Raw genomic sequence first — 22,374 nt, 5'->3', positions numbered from 1 at the left:
AAATTAAGCTCCGCAACCTGTCCCCGCGAGTTATAAATTACACTTTACAAGGGTGATACGCTACAAAGTTCGAAAGTGTGTCGTTCACCGTGTACACGGTACCATTTATCAATTGATTGGTTCCCAACGAGATAAATCATATCAACCGATCGAAAGTGCGTTATCGACGAACTTCGCTAACCAGTACTCCCGTTACTATTGGTCGCAGCGACATGCGAGGTTGCACACGGCGTATCAGCAACCTGAACGCATTACGCGGATAACGGATGCGTGACATGGCAATGATAAGCAACAGGCGAATGGTAATTAGCGTACAGCTGTGGAAGCATAAATGTAAATTAATCTTGGAGCACGTTCGAATTGAAAAAAAATGTGATAAAACGAGATATACATATTTGTATTGCGCAATTATTGCAGTTTTCCCACGGATTGATTAAATTTCAAGCGCGAGCGAGCGGCGGGGTTCTAACGAGAGCATAAATATAATAATCGCAAGACGTTGGGCTCGCTTCGTTATTATCATCGAACGATCTGTAATTCCGACGACGAATAATCAAGCTCGACGTTGTTCCTTCCGAGAAGTCAGCTTTCATCAACGACTTTTCGCCTGGGGGTCAATTTGTGAGGGTGACATTTAATGGCGCCGAGTTAATGGTTCCAGCTGAGGCCATTTTCGCGAATTTTCTGCGATCGAATCATTTCTGCTCCACTAATCTCTGATTTTAATCGCGCCAGTGAACGTTTCTCCTTCATACGCCCACATCGATACCAATTAAATAAAAAGAAACGCGAGGCGAATCAAGAAAACGGAACAATTATTTGCGAAGAGTGCAACACGCTCCAGCAATTATCTCGCGTCTGAATAGGGAAAATGTGGCTAGTGGTCCAAAATTGAAGAGAGCCACAAGTCGAAGATAGGGGTCCTTAGCCTTACACGGTTGCGCTGTAGTGGTTGCACGGCCATACACACGCGCGCCTCGCATGAATGAATGCATTCATAAAGGCGACCCGCCGCGGCGCGCATGTTACACATACAGCGGATTGCAATCTCAATAAGAAAATATGTCTATTATGTTGTTACAATAACGATATCAATTCATTGACTGTCGTGGCACTGTGCGAGCCCATTGTCTTCAAACGACTGCCTGGCTGCCCGTATTTGACAGGCCACGCTGCGCTTGCGTCTTCTTTTCCTCTTTTCTTTCTTCGTAAACGGAATCCGTTGTCTTCTATGCACGCTGAGGAACGATGGAATATCGCTTCCTGTGTGTATCAGAAATTGAAACGAACAATTTACATCGTGACTCTTTTAATGGGCAAACTTAAAAGACGTTTTCGATGGTTGAAAGTCTGTGCAATTAATATCGTGTAATTGATTGTAGACAAGTAATATTTGATTTTAATGAATGTAATAAAGGAATTGAATTATGTAACGATTGTATATAAATTTTATCGAATGGCAATTACGCGTTACTGGTCGTCTAATTAATTTGAAAACGGATCATCGTGCGATCTACCAAATGTGCAGACGGTTAATTTAAGCGTTCTCCAGATGCTCTACGCTCTCGAAATGTAATTAACGACGAAACATTTCTTAATTGTACACCTTATCGTGCGCATTAAATTAAATTAAATGTAAACGTCTGCTTTGATGTTCCGTTTGAAAATTTGTTTTATCATCGGCACCACTATCTCAGATAAAATTGTTGAGACTTCATAAAAATTCATGCCAGCGAATTCCAGACACTCCTACGTTCTGCTGCATCATTCAGAAACTAATAATCGCGGGCGTTCGTTAATTAAGAAAAAGAAAACGAGATTATATATTTTACGACGCGCGTTGTATATTTATTATCATTGTGTCATACCTGTAATCATATTCCCACGGTACAACTTGGAAAGCACATTCCTCGTTTAATAAAATTCCATCGCACGCTTTACGAGAGAACCGGCTGATTAAATTGTTCGCATCCATTCTGTAACAATCTAACATTTTTTTTTATACTTTCTAATTCTTCTTTAAAGATCTCATCTTCGCAAAGTATCTATCCACTTTATCTTCCAAACTACTACATTTTTTATTTATTTTTCCTTGAAAATAGATAGTAAATAATTATTCTGATAATAACAACAGTACACGTAACCATCTAATTGCGGAATTCAACTTTGAAAATCCCTCGCGAGTAATTGAAATCGTGCAACGGCCAGTGTACTCGTCGAGCACAGAGCAACTGCTCGCATTATAAATTCCAAGGGTTACATTTTTATTCGATTAAAAAACCTGACGATTATATTCGTCAATCGCAGAGAAATCAACGCGTCGCGGGAAAAAAAACTCGAAGAAATCCACGAAAGCTGAGAAAATGTTCGAAATGGCGCAACGTTTAGAGAAGAGGATAGACAAAATTACGCGGGGACGATTATTCTCGGATACGCCTAATTGATTTCGTCGGCTTATCACGCACGGCCGTTTCCTCCGGACAAAACTGATATACGATGTTTTAACTGGCGGAGCGCGGGCTGGTAATTGAATTTAAAGGGCGGAAGCGAAGAAATCTGGTCCCTTTTCGTATTAACCTAATCAAGTTCAGTTGCCGGTACCGACCGCCGTCGCGGCCACAATAGAGACATTAAATTGTTAGTACGGATTTATTAAACCCGACGCTCTGTTACACCCGTGAAACTATTTAACTCTTCGAAGGTCCGCTCCGTTCCAATTACGAGCGATCGGCACTAGCCGCCTACCCGGTATCGTTCCCAACGATCCGTCGCCGACTTTGATACTTTCCCTTCGCCCGGAAATATCAATTAGTTTCCAAACAATCACTTCCCTTCGTTTCCTTACACGATTTTATTGTACAGCATTAATTCTATTCTACACGTCGATCGTTAGCGTCGCCAGCTACTTTCTCATACAAACGATATGTTCAATACGTACATATTTACAGAGAACTGTTAACGATACTACTACATACTGCCTCGTTCCAACGATTGAGTAAGAAATTATGGAAATCACTAGACTTTAAGTGTATTATAGTTTAACAATTTTTTACATTCTTCGTGGTGTTTAAGATTGTTATATAAAGACGTTTTTCGTTACGAAATGTATATATAACATTCTGTTGAATTGTTTAAAAATGTTTTGTGAAATCGATCTGCTGTGTATTATATTTGCTGTTACTTTTGTTTGGGTTTCTTTCTCGCGGTGTGATCGTTCGCTTACTGTCGACCATCTTCAAATTCCTTAAACGTGACTAGAAAGTTGTGACTGAAAATTTCCATCTATGGATGATCAGTTCACGTGTTTCAACGGCGATGAACATCTCGAGTAAAAGCGTGATATCGTTTTCAAGAGAGATGATACTTTTTTCTGCAAAGTCTCTTCAGCCTCTCGATGCCCTCCGATCGATTATGCTCGTACGCGTTCTCCCACGCGTCCAACAGCAAATTGTAATATCTGACCTGGTCGAAGAACGCGAAGTATCTGTATGTATCGCTGGTGGGAAAAATTCTCTCGAAACGACCGGTCTCCCTGATCTCGTCCTCGTGTTTTATCAACGCTCTCACGTCATCCGGAGTGAGCTTCTTCAAGATCGATTTCAAGTAGTGCTTCCTGTTGGTCCTTTTCAGGAAGCTGTACTGTTTCTTCTTGTGCATCCTCGTCGACAGATTCGAATGCAGCCGCCGATTGTAACAAACGCCGCTCTCCTTGTAGACCAATCTGAGGACCCTCAGTTCTTTGTCGTTCAACAAATTAGGCACGTGAAAACCGACCAGGTTCAAGTAGTCCTTGGCTAATTGACTTTTAACGAGTTTACAGAGCGGCGTGTCCGGTTCCATGGACGGGAAATCGTTCACCTCCAACAGCCAAGGTCGACACTGTCCATCCAACAGAACGTCGAAGCCAAAAAGCTGATAGAAATTGTACGCAGTCATCGACGTCTTCCTCCACGCCCTCACCAGAGACGGCTCAGCGGAGATCAGAGTTTTCACAGCGATGTCCTTGATCTTCGTCCAGATCTTCAGCGTGTCCACGTCCTCCATGGAATCCAAGTACCTCCACAGGCACTTCAACGACCACATGTTGCCCTCGCGTTTGTCCGGGTCGTCGTTGGGCTTGAAGTTCGGGCTGACCTTGTTCACGCTCGTGTTGGTAAGGTGCATGAACCTCTCTGACAGAGTGCTCGCGTGGTTAACATACTTAATGGTGGCGAGCCTGACCAGACCTTCGTTGTAAACGTAGATCCTAAGCGGGTCGATGCTGGTCAACAGTACGTACACTCTTATGTCGAACTTGATGCCGTCGATCAATCTGGGCCAAGAAATGTACCGTTGGACCACCAACGACTGACAATTCGAAACCTCCTGGAGCCTGGTGATCAGCTTTATTCCGCAACCAGCGCACGAGTCTGGCGGCTTCGCGATCCAAATCCCTCCGTTTTTCTCCATCAACTTCCTCAGACTTTCACGCTCCTGTGGCAGGACGAACGTCAACGGCACGAAATCGAACTCGTTGCTACCAAACTTCCTCTTCATCCGTCGAAAGTTCCTCCAGAACGATATCTTGTCGCCCAGCTCAGCACTGTTCGGGAAATGGTTCATCTTTGAGAAGTGTTCCATGCGCCTCAACTTGGAGCAAGTGGACGCGTTGCACCAAGTGCCGCACCAGTTCGAGGTCGATCTCGCGGTGACCTTGAACCCAGACCTCTCCACGGTGCTGGTGACGATCCGCGGTGCGTGTCTCTTCTTCGACTGCCACCAGAGCAGGTGTCTGGTGATCTGGGACGGCAATTTCGAGCTTCCGCTCGTACGGAAGACGAGGAATGGCGGCACATGGGCGAACAGGCTCCTGCGCATTGGCAGCGTCCAGTTTTTGTCGCCGGAGCCAACCGCGTCGGCGATCGCTCGACGGTTCTGCCTCGTTTTTATCAGAACCTCGGTGATCTCTACGTATCTGTACATTTCCTCGTCATCGAAGCGATTGCTCGAAGATAATTCGCTGGCGCGGGTGCTCGTGCTTGAGTCTCGTTTCGATGGGTTCGTCGCGTCGATTTTTGTCTGGTTGGTAGCGATTTTTGGTTCCGTTCGAAGGTTCTTCATTTGGTCTGTCTTCGAGGTCGAGTGGGGGTGGTTGCACTGAGAATTTGAAGAGTTTGGCCGAAAGTAAGGATGCGGAGGTTAGCGATGGGCGATAGGGTGGTGAAGTTTGCGTTTGTTTCTTTGACAGAGTGCGTTTTGCGGTTTTATAATTGCAAATCGTTCGATTAACGGTTTGAAGTCGTGCTAGAAAGGTGTAGTGAATAAACGTTGAAGATTTCGTACTGTTTATCAGCGTGCGAATGGTGCTCTTAGTTGTCGATATGTGGTTTCTGGTGGAAAGGGGGGAGATGGATGATACTGTTTATTTGTCAAGGTTCTCTGGGATACTTTATTGATTTCTCTTTTATTGATAACAATATTTGTTCTTTATCCTGGACGACTAAAATATACATAATTCTTGATCATTTGTCGTTTTGTATTCTAATATCGTGAAGATTAAACGGAAGTATCGTGACATTACAAATAATTGATCCTCTGTTCGCGAAATTGATCGGATACGCCGAAATAATTGTAACGATTACGTTACATTGGAAAAGGCATATCGTATACTATAATGTAGAATAATTAATTAACTTAACGTGTTCGTATCGTTGCAGTCTTTTCACGAGGCACAGTAATCGACAATTGTGAGAGTCATCTCCCTTACAATCGATAGAACAATGATTACAACTTGTTTATTCCTATTTATCTCATCCTACGTAACAAATTTCGACGAGCGTAAATCGCTTAACCATTTTAATTCTGTTTATTAACACGTTCCGGGGATAAACAGAAGCGTCCACTTCTTTCAAATAAACTAAAACCGTACGACGATCGTCGCTCGTGTATCATCGACTAAATATCCTACTCTAATTATCGATCTTGCAGCTTCAGAATTTAATTAATCTACGATTATCCGTCCCACGAGTCTACCAGGGGTGAGGTTTCACCTAAATCGAACGTGTTAATACACATTCACAAGACACACTTTTCGTTCTTTTAGTTATATCCGAGTATATAAATAACAAATATAACAAAAAAGGGGAAAAAAAAGAGGAAAATGATACGAACCTCCCGTCTCGTCAGTTGTCCACGTTTGCGCGCGTACGAAAAACGTTGTTCCCACACGTAAAAAAGTCGGAAATGAGAAAAAAATTAAAAAGAAAGTACAGAAACCGTAGCGCCGTCAGTTTCCTTGTTGTAGATCGATTTACTAGGCCAAAAGGTACATTAAAAAACGAATTTGCACAACCGTGGAGAAGGCACGTGATGCGATCACCTCGACGTGACGCTTTTGAACGATCATTCGTAATACAACATGATGTACACCGTGTATATGATATATAAAAAGAGAGGGATACGAGGGATGATGTGGTGGTGGCATTTCGTTCTCCTTTAGTTCTCGATCGACTCGCCACCGCGTCGTCTCTTCGACGAGTTTCGTTGTAAACGGCGTTAGTTCACCTAAAAGACCACCTGTTGCTCCAAATGGTACTTCTGCTGGCACAGCTTCTGCAATCGTACGATCCCCTTCGACCTGTCGTCCCCGTACTTCATCTCCCACGCGTCGAGCAGCATGTTGTAGTATCTGGGCACGTCGAAGTACTGCAGGTACTCGTAGCTGGTGGCCGTGGGGAATATCTTCTCGAACCTGTCCAACTGTGTCAGCTCGTCCTCGTAGGTGATCAGATGTCGAACGTCATCTGGGGTCAGGTCTTTGATGATGTCGTCCAAGTAGTCGTCACGATTCCTCAGGTTCGCGTAGATCGACTGTTTGTGCCGTTCCTGGTAGCTAAGGGCAGTTCTGTGCAGTCTGTAGTCCTGGCACACCACATCCAATTGGTACTTGTGCGCCAGCTTCTCCGCGTCCTCTGGGCTCAACGAGTTCGGCAGTTGGTAACCAGCTATATTAAAAACTGTCTTAATCAACGGACCCTTGATGGCCGTGTCCAACGGCGACGAAGACTGCAACGAGGGCGAGATGTTCACCTCGAGCAGCCAAGGCTTCAAGTTCTCATCGAGAAGGATGTCGAAACCAAAGAGCTCGTAGCAACAGTAACGCGAGGAAGTGTTCGCCCTCGTAAGCGACGTGATCGAGGACTCTCCAGCAATCATCGTCTTCACGACGATGTCCTTCATATTAGCCCACAACTGCGCGACGTCCACCTGTTCCTTCTCGAGGTAGGACCAGAGGGTCCTGAGCGCCCATTTGTGCCCAGTGCACGAGTCGACGCAGTTGTTGCTGGTGTAGGTGGAGTTGGTCTTGTTGATGCTGTAGTTGGTCAAGTGCATGAAGCGGTCGCTGAGGTAGTTTATGTCGTCGTTGTACTTGACAGAGGCGAACCGGACCAGTCCGTCCGGGTAGATGTAGATCTTCAACGGGTTGAAGCTCGTGACCAGAACGTAGAGGCGCAAGTCGAACTTCGCGCCGCTGATTAACCGCGGCCGGGACAAATACTGTTGCACGACCACGGCGCGTTTCTTTGGTATCTGGGACCAACGATGGACCACCTTGATCCCTGTCCCCCTCGCGGAGGCTGGCGGTTTCACGATCCACTTCGCCTTGCTGCCCAGCTTCTTCCATACCTGCCGGAAGCAGACGAGATCTCGCGGCAGCACGTACGTCCGCGGTACGAAACCGAACTCCTTCACCTCGTGCTTGACCATCATCCTGCTCAGGTTCAGCCAGAGGCAGTCCTTGCGCCCGATCTGGAAGGTGCCCGGGAAATGGTTGATCTTCTGCGACTCCTTCAACGCCCTGAAGCACATCGACTTCATGTGCTTGCCCCAGGTGCCGCACCACTCCTGGCACTTCTTCATCAGACGAAAACCTGAGTTTACCAAGGTACGACGTACGATTAATGGTGTGATCGTGCTCAGACGCCACTTCAGGTGTTTGGTTACTTCGTACGGCAACGGCTGCCCCTTCGAGTCGAACGATTGGAACACGATGTACGGCGCCACGTTCGAGAACAGGCTCCTCCTGAACGGCATCTTGCCTCTCTTGTCGACGGTGCCAACGGTCAGCCGATCGATGCAGAGCGGGCGACGGTCGATGTCGACGAACGACAGATTCTCTTCCTCCTCGTCCTCGTTCTGGGCGTCGAGGTCATCGCCGTCGATGCTGCTCTCGACGCTCGCGATCTCGTGGTGGTGATTGTAGGCGATTACGTCCATCGCGGACGGTCTGTAACATCTACCGTGAAACGGGTTCCGTTTTAGTTCGATCGCCGCGTCGGGGGACTCGCGAGGGCCACTAAAGCGCCGCGGATCGATCATCGTTCCCTCGCTTTCGTCGTCTCGCGCCATTTCCGCCGTCTTCCCAACCTACGAAACGTCGAATCGTTTCTCGCGGTTCCTCGAGATTTATCGAGAACGCGTTGCGTCAACGTCGACAACTTCCGTCTAAATTTTCGCGTATCTATCCCCGTGTTCGTTCTACAAAATTTCTTTCCGCGTTTAATAATCGTTATCGCGTTTTCTTTTAGAACGAATAATGATTTCGCATCGAGAATTCGATTTTTTGAAGAGGCGAAATTGTTTCATAACGGAGGAACGACGCGATGATTTACGCAAGAGCTCGAAAGCGACGGAAGCGGAGGGACTCGTTCGAACGGGAGCGCGAACCATCGGCCGATCGCGTTCGATTTTCGCGCGGGAGAGGATACAAAGTTGCAGAGAGGCACGGTCGTATTAAACGATATCCGGTTTCGTGCGGTGCGGGCAGACGTCATTATAATTTCTCTTAAACGATGGCAGCTCGTAAAAACGGTTATCGATGCGTTGGCCGCATTTAAACGCGGCTACTTGATGAGGCTATACCCAGACGAGAAAGTTTATCTGCCGCGTGAATCGCGCGGTGGTAATCGTTTGTAATAATATCGGTAAAGGCTTTCACGCACGCGCTACCCGGCCACCGTTCGGCCAATTTTTCGCGCAGAGATGTCCACGTACCTATTTAAATTACGTAAACGGCAGCTGTCACCATTCTGCGGACGGATTCGTGGCTACCTGCAACAGAAATTAACATTTTCAACTCTTCGTACGTTACCAGACCGCGTTCCTCACGGTCGGACACGCGCACCTTGGAAATTTCAGGCATCTCGCGGGGGCAAAAAGGGTTCTGTACGTTTCGTGAAACGTCAATTCGTTTATCGGTTGAAGTTGGGTAGATTTTGGAAGAAATGCCAGCGTCACCTATACTTCTCCGCAAGAAAATACAAATAACAGCAATTTTCATAACTCTGTATTTATATTTCTTTATATTTTCTTCTACATAAAAAAGAAGAACATTCTTTACAATTTCAACTGCAATTTTCGAACGTCCCTCTTTGGAAATCCTTCGATCGAATACCTCGAATTCCAGAAACGTACTCGTCGAAACTTTTGCGCTCGACTATACCTATCGGGTCGCCTGGAAAGTTATAGTCGTCAATCGAAGGAGATTTGTAAAACGCTTACTCGCGAGCGCGTCCCTTCCGCGCGAGGGTCGATCGGGAGCGCGCTCGATTATTCGAGGCGTCCGACTAATACGCGTCATGATTAATTAACGCATCAGAGTTCCCACTGGCGCGCGATAACAGCCTGCGAACCTGGCAGCGTTTAAACGCTCTGGATATCTTAATCGCTCGAAAGCGTGGAACGAGAGACCGCCTCGAGTCCTCGCTTTTTCTCACACCGCGGTGCTGGTCAAATCGGCGGGAAGCGGGTAAAAAAATCAGCGCGAACCGTCCTCACGATCCGTCGATCCGAAGGCGGCCTCCGAATGAAGACGAACGACGCGCGAACCGGTCGATTAAAGTAACTCTTGCGGCTTAATACTTCCTCGATACGATCGAGGCGCGGCTCCTTGTGTTCGCGCTCGACCACCGTTATCGATCGCTCGGAAGCGGAACCCGTAATAAGGGTAACGAGAAAAAAAGGGACGCGGGGACGAGGTGGGAAACGAGAAAGAAAATGAGGCGTGCCGGACTTTCGTGGCACGTACCGGTACGGTCCAATTACGTAAAAGCCGTGGCGCGGCTCGTTGCGGGAAAGCTCGAGAAAAAAGTGCGAAACCCTCGGACGGAACTCGATCGCTGCCCATTTACGATGATCGCTATGCGTGTTCGACGCTTTTTCCTTCCCCGGGTGGAGCGGAATGGAAAAAAGGAAGAGGACACAGCTGCGCGCGATTTTCGATCGGCCTTCGCGATCGACGCGTTCGTCGATCTGTAATTTGTATCGAGATCGTGTTTTCACTTGCGTCGAGGAAGTCTGACGATTGAGATCGAACTCTCGCGATTTACGTTGCGAGTTTCAAATTTGCTAGCTCTCTACGATTTATATTGTTTGAGACTATGGTGCAATTAATTTTGATTAGTAGAATATATCAACGTAAAATTTGTTGGTTTTTTGTCTGTCACTCGTAGTTTAATTTTGAAATTTGAATATTTGTTAATAAGAAGAGCGTACGGTGTGTTAATTAAGAACAGAAAATAGTAATTGAGTATTATAGATTGTCAACGCTGAATCGACGACAGGTGCGATTCACGGTCTTATTCAGGTGTTAAACATTCTTGTACGAGATAATTTCAACGAACCACTACCTTCATCCTTTACTCTGTATTTTTCATTAATATATAATCCTGTTTTTTTTGTATTTTATACGATATTGCAGTGATCTTGCGATGGTAGATCTTGCGCGTCGATATTTTTCAAGATTGGAATTTTCAGTCGCGAAAATTATGCTGGCGATTCAAGCTGTAAATTTAAACGTAAAAGTGCTTCATTTTTATCGTTTATTTGTATACACTTAATTACAGAAAGGCTGACTGAATCGTTCGATATTCCTAATTTTAACGTCAATTGTGAACCTCTACCGATTAATAAGAAATTAGACATCACTCCCTTATGAACCTTGAATGATTTAAGAATTAAATCTTACGAATACAATTGTAGATAGTATGTGGTTAAAAACAATTAGTCGTTTAATATTGAAAATGTTTGTATACAATATTTGATACATTCGATCAAAATGAATTTCATTTACTACCAATAACGTAACAACCATTGCACACCGGAAACTGCACGTTACTTAAGAAATTAACCTGCGATGATCCTTATTTCTGAAAGACTTTCACGAAACGCACGTGTACGTGAGTTTTGAGGCATTGTTTTATATTGTAACTAAAAAAAAAAATAGTAATAATTACGATCAAAAGCCACTTGTACTACAACCAGTTCAAATATTTTCCATTAATAAGTGTATATATGTATACATATATAACCTTTATGGTAATCTCTAATAGGAAATACATGCGAATGAAACGAAAACTAAAGTAGCATGAAATAACACTATCAGATACAGTATGGTAATGAAACGAAGGGAGCGTTATTTGAAACAATGCGTTTTATTCAGTGTCGCACAACGTGCGAGCGGTTTTATTAACAAGAACACCGTGTATCTCTCTCTAATAAAAAAAAAAAAAAGAAAGAAAGGACCGCCTCTTAAACGTAACAAGAAGTTAAAGTCTATAATAATAATCGATCTACTCTATGAGAATATATAGTTATCTCAGGTACAAAATTGAACCCTATCACAGACGTGTCACTTTAAAGCTTCGTCACCTATTTACATACAGTGAGATGAGAGAAAAAGAGGTGTAGTGTTCGCCGGATACAATAAATCAATTACTCGACGATAGACGTAAGAAAGTCGCGCTACAATTCATCCTCGAAACCCTCCTATACGAGGGCCAACAATTTTCGTTTACATGGAAGACAATGATTCGTCGTTTCCCCTCCCATTCGCTGTTTCCCTCTGCGTCCAAGGAAATCGTCTTCGTCGAAGGGAAGGAACATCCTCGCGGATCCTCCTCAACGTATTCTCTCCTCCGCATCACCAAGGCCTCCAGACGGCGTTCGACGACTCCGCGGACTCCCCAGAGGAACTGGCGACGCTGACAGGGCTCTGCGGCGGCGTGTAAACGTTCTGAGAGACGTTGATCGTGACGCTCGCGGGCGGACTGAGAGGCGTCGCGGTTTTGCCGACGGCAGCGGTGATCGTGGTCGTCGCGACGGTGCTGGCGTTGCCGAGAGGGCTCGCAGCGGATCCCTCGAGCCGTCGCAGGCATCCGCCAAGGTGCCTCATAAGTTGCGCGCCTGCTGCTGGGTGAACGGCCGCGGCGACGGGCGTCGAGAGGAACGAGGACACCTCCTGCGCGCACTGGGTGAATCCCTCCCTGAATCTGTCCGCGTAGCTGTTCTCCGGCGTCAGGGTGAGCCTCCTCGCTGTGCGCAGGGTGTGCAAGTGGCGAACGGTCAGCTCCAGTATGTCAGCCTTCTCGAGCTTCGCCACGTTCTCACCCTCGGCTTGCAACGCGGTCACCATCAGATCCTTCAGCTCGTCGAGGCAACGATTGATCCTGGCGCGTCGCTTCCTCTCCAGCATCGGCTTCATCACCTTCCTGTACTGATAGGTCCTGGACACCGGCTCCTCGTACTCCATGCCGCCGACTGGCGCGTAGCTGGTGTGCGGCGGCATCGTTCGAACCTGGCTGCCCTCCTCCTCTCACTTTTGCCACTTGTCACAAATTACAGTCCGCGGTGTTACGACGGACTCTCTTGGGATCGGTTGCGCCGAACCGTTCGGGGACTCGGTTCGAGAGCGACTCGCAAGCACGACGAGTGCGACGGGGATATACTGGAACGAGTACTGTGTGCGTGTGCGTAGCGGTGGGAGTAGTTCTCGGAGTGCCGAGAGTGTGTACGTGTGTACGCTACCGTGTTTACGACGGTTCTGAATCGTTGGCGGGGACCGTCCGGGTACTTATACCTTCTAGCGATCTGCCCCACCAGCGCGGACGATCGCTGTACCCCTTCCGTGGGGAGCAGGGGCTCCTCGAGAGGAGCAGGGTGTCGGCTACGGGGACAAGGAGAACGGAAAGGGGGAGACGCACGAGTGAACCCTGCTAGCCCGTGCACAGCCAGCCAGCCAGCAGCAGCCGGAGCGTATCGTGGGAAGCTCGCGGGCCGAACAGTTCCCACAGATCCGGGGGCCTGTTGGGCCCGCGCAGGTTCCCTCCACGCGCGCCTCTGCGTGTGCGTGTCCGTATGCGCGCGCGCGCGTTCGCTCGAGTGGCACAGGGGGGCCCCTTCGTTGTCGTCGTCGTTGTCGTTGGCGTTGGCAAAGCGCGCGGGAGAGAAGCGTTCTCGTACACACCTGCACACACACGTTTCTTTCTTTCACTATCTCTCTCTGTTTCTCTCTCTGCCTCGTGTGTCGGGTAGTAGAATGGGGATCTTTCGATCTGCTGCCGCTTCGTCGTTCCTCTTGCTCCTCTCCTACTACCTTTACCCCTGGCAACCCCTCCAAGCACGCTGGCAAATGGAAGGGAGAGCAGGGGAGTCAAGCACAAGGGAAAAAAGAAGCGGCGAGCACACGCCATGACGCGCGACCAGCACGAGGACGATCAGCTTGATCTCGCTCCGATCTCTGCTCGCTCTGTCCCGCTCTTCTGTCTTCCGCTTCTGCCCTCTTTATTCTTCTTCTTCTTCCTCGTTCGATGCTATTTCGTTCTCTCGTCGCTCTCCTTCTCTGAGCCCACGCAGCTCTCATCGTGCGGAACGATATCATCGGTGACACTGCTGTCACGAATTGTACTTTGGATGACGTCTCGAATTATTCGTTGATATTTTTGTGAACGTAGTTCTGGTACGTTGCTGAACTTGCGTTTATTTCTGTTCGAGGGTTTTTAACGAACATCACCATCGTCACAGCGGGGAGATGTAGCATATATTAGTTTTTGCAGCTGAAACGAATGAAGCGATCAACGAACGATGGTGGACCTTATTAAACCATCGACGGAACCGGGAGCACGTCAGTCAATCGGCAGGAAGAAAAATGCGGCCAATTTTTCGTGACTTTCACGAAAAGGCTTTCGCCCGCGGTTAATTAACAATTTTCATATCAGCATCTTCCATCAGTCAATCAACAATCTGCCACGCTCGATTGTATCTTCCTTAATGCGATAATTATCTCGTCAGACATCACGATCAGGGGATATACCGTTGCAGTATCCAAAACGGTAGTGTTCCTTGTTCACACTTTTCGATTAAAGTCCCTAACGACAGAAATCTCCTACTGAATTCATCAACTATCCCAACAATTAATTAAACAACTTGTTTTTAATTTCTACTACCAGCAAAACACAGAAGACGTCGACCAACAGATATTTATTGTAACCAAAAGAACTATACCGCATCTCCCTCACTTTTTCTAACATACTTTTATACGATCATCGATCAACCCTTCAAATTATCTGATTCATGCCAAACATCTTGTCCTCGATTACGTTTCGATACCTTTCGAGATTCGCGAAGCTGCGATATATCCTCTGGTCAGTTAAAACGCCCTTCTCTCCCCTCGCATCGCGGAACACTCGTTCCCGCGTCGTCGAGAGCAGCTAGATGCGAGGACAAGCATCAATGACGCGGCGATAGTCGTCGAGTGCTCAGCTGCAGCTCGCATCGACGTCGAATTTTCGATAAGAAACGAGTTTCATGGGAGACGTTTTTTTTTGCACGTAGCAGCTAGGTGGGCGGCTCTCGCTCGGTTTTACCGGTTTATCCTGGATCCAGGGTGCGGTGTCGCGCGATCCGTCCATCCGCCCGTTCGCCAGAGCCGCGCGACACTTGTTGATTCACTGGAACGCACCCAGCGACGCCACGCATGTGCACGCACGTGTCGCTGCCGTGCCACTCCTGGCACACGCCACCGTTGAATCACGACTTGGCGAACAAGCGTATTCGTGCACCGCCTCTGCCACCGCCGCACGCTGGACCAGTTTCTATTCTCCTCGATGTAGAACAATTGAAATAGTTGCGCGATCGTGCCGCCCTCTGTCGCGACTGTGCACGCTTCGCGTTGGGTGCTGGTGCCTCGAAGATTTCTGATATCGATGGTACGTGCCCCGCGAAGGGCACTGAAATTATGGAAGCAAAGCTGCTCCCTCTCGCTGGTGGGAGTTGGTCGGTGGACAAACGAGCGGACTTAATGATCGGCTTCTTTGTCCCAGAAATTGTACTTCGAACGGCTTCGAATAAGAAGCACGCGGTCAGTTTTCCGTTGAGTCCTTTCTCGAGCTCGCTGCTAGTTTTTTGCGACGAACGACACGCGATATTCGTGATAAGCTGGAACGCGCGTCGAAGAAACGTTCGTAATGGACATTAGGGAATTAAAAATCAGGGTTCTTAATATACGGGTAATTACGGATTTCAATCTCCGTTACGCCTATATTAGGGGTCTCCATTTAAAATGCACTTAAATATACGGCTGGCTGGGCTCTTGGTCTCGTTCAGGCACGCATAATTGCGTACACGTGTATTTAATCAGGAACACGTATTTAAGCACACAGGTGTTTTGTATGAAAAATTTTGGGAATTAAAATACAGACGCATCCGCGCAATTTATACTCGAGTTCGTAGACAGAAATGCCGTCCACGTGTTCGAAGATTACACGTAATAAAACTTTAAAAAATCGTTTTATTTCGTATCTCGGCTATTAATCGTTTTTGTTGCCCCAATAAATCTCTGAGATCACTCTCTTTCTCTCTCCAAAATGACGTCCTCTCGGAGAAACTAAGGAAACGATGCTCAAAAAAAAATTTCATCTCAAGACCAAAGAAAGAAAAAAAACAAAATGTAACCATTTCCCTAAACATAACAGAAACGCGTAAAGGCCACCAATTCCTGAGGAAAATTTTAAACGACCACTATCGAGAGCAAAATGGTCCTCCCTCTTCAGCACACGCGTGAAACAGAGCGCCTTCCGATCACGCGCCCAATAAAACCGACCTCGACGTTTCCAAGCCGCCGTGCTCCACAGGAGTGGACAAGTTCGGCATTAGAAGAGGAGGAGGGGACACCTCGTCGTCGTGATCCGTGGACAACCGGTTTCCACCAGGCGGCGATCGCGATCAGCGACGATCGCCAGCCGATTTTTCGAATTAAGCGTACGATCTTAATGACCAGCAGCGGATCAACCAGCGTGGACAGGTTTCGCTTGCGGTACTTAACGAGGTGTTTAGCCCTTTTCGGAGGGCCGATAGGCGAAAACGCCGGGTCTAAGTGGGCCCTGTCCCACCGTATTTACGAGGCTTCGCCTCTCAAGTGGGACCCAGCCGATCTCACGGGATCGTGGCGCGGAACGATCGTGCTTGTTCGTCTGTCCTGGAGTTCGTTAAAGAATTCACAGCCGATTTCGGTACACAGGACGCCTTAACTGGCTATAGGCTTCTTCTTTACGGACGTCTCTACGATCGCCGCTAGAGGCTGGCTTGGTTCGACTCAGAAGAAGCCCTCGGGACAGTGTAATGTCTCTTTAAGCAACGTCGCGCCGCTGATAGGATCGATTCGGGAATTCCTTTCGGCCCGAGGCTGCTGATTATTCGCCGATCGATGGTGCACGCGGCTCGCCTGTTAAGCAGCGGCCACACCGAATCGTTTGCGTAAATTATTTACAATTACCAGCTGAATTTACCATATAACGATGCTGGTTTACGGTTTGCTTTGGTTCAGGTTCTGTTGTAGTTGCTCTGGTACGATGGTTACTGGTTTGTGAATCTTACGGAATCATATCTTTTGGCTTATCTTGTTTTTCGTTCAGTATAATCGCTGTGGATTTCTGATACGGTGATCTTCTCTTTGATCTTTGATAATCGTTCGCTACAATTTTTGTGGCTCTAAGTGGGACTGCTGTGTGAATGCCGCATAAAGCGGTTAGGTGGATGATACAATTATGATCGGAGGCGGCCCGTAAAATGGCCGCGTTGAGCTATCACGGATTTTTTGTTACGCCTTTTTCTTCGACGTCTGCGGGCTTTTTCGGACGCGCTTCTGTGCATGCGAAAAACACTTGCATATAAATAGCGGGGACGGGAGAAGAAGAAATGGTCTTGTATCGCTAAATTTTTCGAAATAGGAAACGGTTCGGCTAATAGTTTGTAGCTTGATTCCGAATCACAGATTAGATGCAGTAATTGGTCTGTTCTGCGTTTTGAAAAACACGTTTCGGACTGTATCACGTTAAAAATTAGCGTCTCGCTTGGTAAAATGTAAAATTGTAACGATTGCAAAAAACATTCGTACGTCACTCAATTCGTTGCAATAATTATATATTTCAGTGGTACATTCAATATATCTCTCTTCGACTTTGCAACTTGACCGTTTCAAAAAACTTTGATCTCCACTTTAACCGACGCGAGGCAAAAAAGTGTGTTAAAAAAAAGAAAAAATTGAATACGATATTGTTAATACCAAAAGAAAAACCAATTGACAGTTAAGCCGACCGGGAGCAATATGTATATATCTGCGCGTAATTTTATTATCGTCGCAGAGGATTATTCTTAGCTACCATTAAACGTAATTAATCGAACAACTCCATCGAACTACCGGTGTCGAGTTAAAAATAAACGAATTCCCCAACAAATCGGCATACCTTCGAGCGTGTTTCCTTCACCGTGAACACCACTGCAGCGCCTAGTTACGCAGGCGAGAAGAGAAGCGTGGAGCGACGTGAAAGAAGACGTGGACACGATCGTAGAACCGACGGAACAACACCCTTTGACACTTCGTCAGACGACACTGTAGCTCGTCCTTCGACACTCGCTCGCGACGGAACGGGTGGACGCGGCGAAACACGCTCTCGAAGCCTCTACGTCGCGCTCTATTATCTATGACACGCGTGCGTCCGTACCGATACAATTGTGCCGGAGCCGACATAATATATTTTCGCGTTCGTTTTGGCATTGTGCCGGAGTTCTCGGTTACGCTGAAATAATTTCGTCAGCGGCGTACTCTGGTGTGTCATCTATTTATTATTAATGCGCCGGCATCAATGGCCGCCGCGATCGCCGTTTCTGGGATTTAATTTTAGCCTGAAACGGAATCGTACATCGCGTCCACCGATAACGGACACCGTGGCCCCTTAATTAATCAGCGGCTCGTGAGTCACGTTTTGGCAGCTTTAAATAAAACGCGCGCCACCGTTCCCGGTTCCGACTGCTCTCCGGATTTTGAACTACGCGCGGCGCTCGTTATTGGCGAGCTTCCGCGGACGCCGATGCGTGCACGCGTTAATTGGGCTCGAGCTTTTAAAAACGATTACGTAAACGCGATCTCGATCGATGCGGCAGGGGCGATCCCACGATCGTAACTCGTTCGTTACGGAACGAACAGTCATGCACGCTTCCCTTATGAATCCGAATTCTAAAATAGTCTCGAACCGCGGACAGCTGAATCACGGAAGCGAAGTTATTAAAATTCCGCGTATCTTAAATCGCGGTTCTGTGATTCCCGCGGCGACGCGTTCCGCCGGGCCACTTCGGCGTCCGTTTTATTTTAACGTTTCTACGAACTCGACATGTACCCGCATACGTCCAAACGAGATGTTTAAATAGTAAACAGTGTAACAAAGGGAAATCTTAACAATCAGTTTTATGCATACGCCGGGAATAGATCTCGCTCGTCGTCGAATGCTACGCGTTTCGGCAGATACCGAACCAGTGCGAACAGCGGAACGTAATTTCCTGCGAATATATTGCAAAGGAACTTAAAAAAAAAGTAAAAAAAAAAATAAAGAGGAACGAGAGATAAAAAGGGCCCGTAGTAAGCGACTGTTCGCGAGGAGAAAGCGACGCGTATGCTCGGAAATATTTGGCGATCGTAAAATCGATCAGTGGAGCCGAGGCAAGTGGCGGTTCGGAGTGTTTCGATAAGCGGATTGGCAGAAATACGAGGGAATAAGGGAGCCTGGGTCCTTGGTCGGTCCCAAATCACCCATCGCGCCAACGCGAACCACGTCCCGCTGTACGCGCAGACGAGTATTACGAAATATCGTTGCCTTCGCGAACACGAGCGGAGGGGGCTGTAAATATCTCGTCGATAATTAATATTCATTGATTTTTTATTCAAACGTAACTGAAATACCGTTAGGCGTGAACGGTGGTGCTTTTTTTGTCCGTGGCGAGAACAGTAGGGCAGGATCGATGCCTTCCGCTCGAGGGTTTAATTTACGATCGCGGGCTCACTTTTGTCCATACGTGGCTCTGAGTCAATTTCTACCATACTTTGTATCTACAAGCGCGCATTTGTGGCACTGCGTTTGATATTTAGAGAAAAGCGAGCGTTCTTCAAAAGTAATCGCATTTTTAATGAATTCAGTGCATAATATTGTATAATATACGTATGCGATCCTCCTCTGTCTTACACATCTTTCTCTCGATGCAATAAAATAGAGAAACGCGTGAAATTTAGACAACACCAACTTAAAGAGCGGAGAATTACGGCGAACTGGAAAAATGACTCGATCGACAAAAATGGACGCGAGTTTGGATGGGTCGCGCGAGCAGGTGCGCGCGTGATCGCTCATCTCCTTCGTGACGGAACAATCTCGATCGGAAGGGTTTTTAAAAACGTACCGGTCGCGATTCGCTTTTCTTTTTGCGGGTTTTTTCCTCGTTTTAATCCAGGTCGAGCGATGTAACGCTGCCGACGTCGAAAACGAGGCATCAGCATGAGTGCGCGGCGGTAGAGAGAGACCTGCAGGATAATTACACTGATTGGTCGGCCGAGCCGGATGCAGCGCGCCCGTGCGCCTGGTTAAAGCCGAACGGAACGAGCGTTATCCGCGCTGCCGCGGTGCTATCATCGAGACACCGGCTGCGTTGTTATTAATCGCGTCACCCTCCGCCGCGCGATACCTTTCCGATTATTAATCAGAGTTAAACTTGCCCGTTGGCTGGCACGGACGTGCCTGGCTCTTTAAAAGATTCGCGTCGATCGTCGCAGCGGAGAAATATATGGGTACGAGATACGTATCGAGCGAGAAAGAGAGAGAGAGAGAGAGAGCTATGAATAAATTTTGTGCCGCGAATCAGCTGCTTCAGCGTAGGGGATGTTGCGTTCCGTGTAAGGAATGATTTAAATAGAAAAGATATCTCGATGAACCATATTTTTAAGACGCACAAAATAATTGTTCTTAGCTTCGTATAGATTTCTGATCCTCCTACGGATAATCCTGAAAATTTGTAAATTTTTAATAGCTACGAAAATGTTTGTAAGGTTTGAATGCGAGAAACGTTGGGCGTATGCAATGGATAATTGATGATGTTGAATAATTCATCTAAGTTGCTAACAAATTTCATTGCACGAATAACATTAATTTGTTTTCTTCGTTGAGACCACGTATTTACCGATACCTTCTCGGTTTCGCTTTGCGATAAATACACGCGTCGTTTCGTTTTAGTCGAACGCTAACGAAACACGAATTTACGAACGCGTATCTACAAGTTTGTTTAAGAAACAAAGGTATCCTGCTTGAATGTTACCGTTCTAGCGGTAATAATTTCAAATCGTATAGCTGTCCTCTTTTATCTTACGGTGAAATAATGCGCGCGCATAATTTCTATACGGGTTTACCTTCACGGTTTCAAACGGAGGAACTACTGTTTTTTCTTAAAATAAAAGCATTATTTACATATAGATTTCAAACCAATAAAAAGAAAAATGCAGTGACAAATTTGTGTAGTTCTATGCGTCTATATTTCATTGTAAGATTTCTAATCGACCCTTTGAATTGTTTCAGCATCCCATACGAACTGCTACTAATTTTGCAAGAAGCAAACTTTTCTAGTACAAAGTTTGTGAGCGGAATATCTCGTCAGAACGTAATGGAAGTCTGTCAGCGCGCAGCAAATCGTCAGAAACTAATTAGAACCTGGTAACATGGTCGGACTAGTCAACACGCGATAGCCTGTCGACTAGCACACGTGGAAACTCAAAAAAAGACATAATTACATGTATTAATGTGTTTACATTGTTGAAAATAAATAACAATATATATATTTTATTATACAATTAATATAATTACTTTCAACTGCAATTGTACGTATCTAAATAAATATCTGTAGTTTCAATGATAAAAACATCGATAGCTAAATAATTCAGCTTTCAACCAGTAACCACCATCCGTTATTTCTGATCAGATAACTCGCGATCTCAATACATGTCGCTTAATGCCTTTACAAGATACATCGTCGACAGTCTGACAATCGATACACCCGACATTTCCTTCTATCTTATCTAGACACACGCGAGTACATCCACGGCAATTTTAAACACCATGTTCCAAGTCATACCATCTAAAAAACCTCCAGTTAAAATTAATAATTCCGTACTACCTCGAGTTAAACGACGCCATTATTAAACGACCGACACAGCTCACAAAATTGCCCGTCAGAAATACTCAGGAACTCAATCGAAATGCAAAACGCGAACGAAAAACCTCGATTATTCACGCGAAACAAAATCTCGAAAAGGAAGCAGAAAGCTCGGCGCATGCAGACTAGAGAAGACAACGACGCACGGAAGTAGAGACCGAGAGAGAGCAACCTTACCGAGAAAGTTACCTGAGGGGGTGGCAATCGATATCCTCGAACGAAGTCAGTCGTGGTGCAAGCCCATCGAGCACCGTTTCCAGCATACCTGCCGAAAAAAAGGTAGCACCGCGTCGAACCGCGGCCGTCCCACCCCAATCGTACGCGTCGCGGTCGTTGCAGCGCGCTAGAGAGAACCAGGGTGCCGGAATCACGGGAGAGAAGGCGTGAAAGAAGCCCGCGTAGCGGCGGCAGCAGTTCAGCGACGCTAATTCGGAACGTGCTGGTATACGAAACGCTTCCGCACTGTCCCTCGTCTCCCTCTTCTTCGTCCGTCCGCCGAAAACAGTTGCGACGCTCTCCGTCTCGCTCGCACGGGCAGCTCGAGCGTATCGAGGCGGGCGTGCTCGTCGCCGCGAAACCCCCGAAGCAAGGTTCACGGTGGTTTCTCGTCCGCCGCGAAACGAGTATAGTAGCCTCGCCTCCGAAATTCCTGGGCTGTATACATGTAGATAGGTGGTACACCTCTTGGCTCGTGCTACGAGAAACGTGGGAAGATTCTCAGGCCTGGAAGCCGTTCCGACTCCCTCTCTCCGCCACGGGAGGAACACGCGTTGCAACCGTCAGAGCGCGCGCGCGCGTGTATGTGAGGAACCGCGTGCACGCACGTCCGTGCCGGCCACGCTTGCAGCCGCGCGCGCGCACACACGCGCGTATCCTTTATTTGCGAGAGCAGAGAAAGAGAGAGGGAGAGGCGTTCGTTGTGTACGCTTTTATTATCTCGCTTGCTCTTGCACGATCGCATTGTGCGCTGAGCCGTGAGTCCTCTTTGTGGCGGCAGAAGAGCCAACCTGGTCGGTAATGTAACCTTACCGTGGC

At 47.1% G+C, this 22,374-nt stretch overlaps 3 protein-coding genes across 4 annotated transcripts in view; all 3 read right to left on the bottom strand.

Annotated features, from left to right (window-relative positions):
* Window positions 1-3,348: 3,348 nt before the first annotated feature.
* LOC143433267 (tubulin monoglutamylase TTLL4) lies at window positions 3,349-4,981 on the bottom strand. The gene has a single exon (XM_076910552.1). It carries the CDS (start codon window positions 4,960-4,962, stop codon window positions 3,349-3,351), a length of 1,614 nt encoding a protein of 537 aa, XP_076766667.1. The 5' UTR covers window positions 4,963-4,981.
* A 1,557-nt stretch (window positions 4,982-6,538) lies between these two features.
* Window positions 6,539-22,374, bottom strand: part of LOC143433344 (tubulin monoglutamylase TTLL4) — a 156,009-nt gene continuing 140,173 nt past the window's right edge. For both annotated transcript variants that reach the window (XM_076910649.1, XM_076910650.1), the window contains 2 exons: window positions 9,034-9,090; window positions 6,539-8,275 (listed from right to left, as the gene is read on the bottom strand). In XM_076910649.1, coding sequence (XP_076766764.1) covers window positions 6,544-8,256 — 1,713 coding nt within the window. In that variant the 5' untranslated portion in view covers window positions 8,257-8,275; window positions 9,034-9,090 and the 3' untranslated portion in view covers window positions 6,539-6,543. The remainder of the gene's footprint in view (window positions 8,276-9,033; window positions 9,091-22,374) is intronic.
* Window positions 11,952-12,618, bottom strand: LOC143432918 (enhancer of split mbeta protein). The gene has a single exon (XM_076909912.1). It carries the CDS (start codon window positions 12,602-12,604, stop codon window positions 11,960-11,962), a length of 645 nt encoding a protein of 214 aa, XP_076766027.1. The 5' UTR covers window positions 12,605-12,618; the 3' UTR covers window positions 11,952-11,959.

Source organism: Xylocopa sonorina, chromosome 2 (assembly GCF_050948175.1).
Source record: "Xylocopa sonorina isolate GNS202 chromosome 2, iyXylSono1_principal, whole genome shotgun sequence".
NCBI classification, from domain to species: Eukaryota; Metazoa; Arthropoda; class Insecta; order Hymenoptera; family Apidae; genus Xylocopa; species Xylocopa sonorina.
This window is presented reverse-complemented; position numbering and strand designations above follow the sequence as displayed.